This window comes from Phlebotomus papatasi, unplaced genomic scaffold (assembly GCF_024763615.1).
Source record: "Phlebotomus papatasi isolate M1 unplaced genomic scaffold, Ppap_2.1 HiC_scaffold_247, whole genome shotgun sequence".
NCBI lineage: Eukaryota > Metazoa > Arthropoda > Insecta > Diptera > Psychodidae > Phlebotomus > Phlebotomus papatasi.
The window spans coordinates 29,496-32,055 of NW_026604482.1; the positions used below are offsets into that span (position 1 = coordinate 29,496).

General features: G+C 36.4%; 1 protein-coding gene across 1 annotated transcript; it reads left to right on the forward strand.

Annotated features, from left to right (window-relative positions):
• Positions 1-246: 246 nt before the first annotated feature.
• Positions 247-1,701, forward strand: LOC129809023 (uncharacterized). The gene is made up of 2 exons (XM_055858880.1): positions 247-460; positions 542-1,701. The coding sequence occupies exons 1-2, from the start codon at positions 359-361 to the stop codon at positions 1,325-1,327; spliced, it is 888 nt and encodes a 295-aa protein (XP_055714855.1). The 5' UTR covers positions 247-358; the 3' UTR covers positions 1,328-1,701.
• Positions 1,702-2,560: the final 859 nt, after the last annotated feature.

Consider the following 2,560-nt stretch of genomic DNA (forward strand, 5'->3'; position numbering starts at 1 on the left):
GCATTTATGATGTGAATAAAATAATATACAAAATGCTGACTCTTATTTTTTTTAAATCCCATCCCTATCCCCTAGGTCGTTGGCAAAATTTTGCCATGTATGACCGCCAATTTGCTGACTCTTATCAAAAGTGAAATTTGAGGATCCTTGTTCTCTCCTCTTGTGTGAGAGAAATATTCTTTTTGATTTATAATTGCGTTCATTCTCTGATTGAAAGCTGAAGTGAAAAGACGCTAATGATGGTAAGTGACATTACTTTTGAAATTAATAAATAAATAAATATTTATAAAATTTTCAGGCTGATGATCTAAGGAACTTGTTTCTCCAAGCTGAAAACTGTGATCTCCGGCGGGAGACCATGTCAATTACTCGACTTCCGCATGGAGAATACTTCAAGATTGATCGGATCGAGAAGATTGACTTTGAGAACAACGAATATGGACAAAACTTTTGTCTTAAGGTAAGATATTGATAATCAGTCGTAATTGAATTCCATAAAAAAATATGTAAAAATACTAATATTCGATTTTTTTCTTTACAGGTTTATTTACCAACCAATTCCTTTGACGTCTGGCTCACCAACTACTGGAACCAGCGTCTCGATGCAGAGGCCGTGAGTCGTGCAGCAAAAGTTCGCCCTTATTTTATTGCCTATAAGGGATTAAAATCAATGGGGCGATTCCAAAGGGCTGACATAGACATCGTCCCAGATGTAGAAGAACAGCACCATCAACATGCATTGGTGATTGAGAATGCAGCAGAAGAGCATCCTGAACAACAATCAACATTTGAGTCTACACAAATTCCCACAGCACTAATTCCATCAGTTCAAAAGTCATCAACATTGACTCAAAAAATTGATGCAGCGCAGATGCCAATACTTCAAGCAACATCGAATATACTGCATTCAACAGTCGATTCTCCGAAAATTGATGCAGTGCAAATGCCACCACCTCAAGCGTCATCAAAGCTACAGATGGGAAAACAACCAGAAGATCCTGTACCAGGATCTTCAAAGGTTATTGTTGCACCCGTGGCTTCCGTGGCGCCACAGAGGGCCAATAACGAATACGTGTCCGACTCCTCCTCCTCTCAGGGAGAAGGAGACGTAATCGTTATTGATGAAGAAGAAGGTTCTTCAACTACACTAAAAAGAAGTGTGAAGAAGAAGAGGTCGAAAAAGGGGGATGATGGAGCATCCCCACAAAAACAGCCGCGTTCGAAAGCTAATACAGCAGTGACATCATCCACCAATTCAACTACAGCTGTTAATACCCAACTCCTACAACTACCATCCTTTGAAAGTATGTTTTCACAATATTCGTAAAAAAATCGAGATTAACCCTCTCAGGACGAGTCGAGATAGAAAAATAATCTTTCTGACTATTGAAAGTTATTTTTTCCAGAAAAATTATTTTCTCTATGAGCAAACGGTAACTACTAGACCTGAGAGAGCTAATCGATTTCATCAATTTCTTTTTTTAATTTACTATTTACGTTTTTAGTTTTTTCTTCTCATTTAATAATTTTTCTTTATATTTTTATCTACCTTTAAAAATTTCAAGAGAACTATTTTATTTTCTTATTTTACCATTTGTATTCCTATTTTTATAATAAGATTTTTTTTTCAATTCTGTTTATTTCTTTCAAATATGATATTAAAAAAAAAAAGATAATAAATTTAATATACAACAAAAACAACTCTAAGTATTTTATTCAACAGGTTTTCAATGGATTTAGGCCCATTGATCTTCTTTGATTTTTTTCTATTGACATATATGGATTATTCTACTTCTTTGTCAGACATTGCGACGATCTATTGAAGAAATTTGACTAGATTGTGGTGAGAAAGGGAAATCACTTGATACTTATATGCCATAGCACTCATTCAGCGTCTCTATGGATTATCATACCTCTTTAAAGGCACTATGGATTATCGTACCTTGTGTTTTTTTCCATTGTGTATGCATATAAAAGTTCTAAAAGTGTATGAAATTACACTTGCATTTAAAAAAATGAAATGTGTGACCGAAAATTCCAAGAAAAAAGATCAGCTGATTATATATAAACATCCACATGTACACACACATGCATTGAAAAGGCACGATAATCCATATTGAAATGCATGAGGTACGTTAATCCACACAGTCACTGTAATACATTGGTACTACTCATATGTAACTGAAGTTCCATATTTGGGGGTATTCTGACTGATGATCATGATCAGTTATCTTGGGAACCCCAGGCTCAGAGGTTACTGCTAAGCTTTCTGGTCTGGTTAGGGGCTGCTATGAGTTGGGCAGGGTCTGCCCTCCTAAATTAAGAAGGGATTATTTTTTGCCTGTGCCCATAGTAGATTTAGTTATGGATTAGCAGTGTGGGGATCCCTATGTGAGACCGGTATGAGACTTGTGGGTATGGCGCAAAGATCCGTACTGAATGCTCTATCTTCTGGGTCTCCGTCGTCGTGACTCTTTATGGGAGAAGCATTCCAACGGTGGGGCATCCTTCCCCTGCTATATCTTTTTAAGTTTAAAACTTTGAAGATATTCTATTTAAG

Excerpts from the sequence above, each read along its gene's own strand:
- LOC129809023 (XM_055858880.1), top strand. The coding sequence starts at position 359 with ATGTCAATTACTCGACTTCCGCATGGAGAATACTTCAAGATTGATCGG. Across the intron at positions 461-541 it reads GACAAAACTTTTGTCTTAAG|GTTTATTTACCAACCAATTC; the intron begins GTAAGATATTGA and ends TTTTCTTTACAG.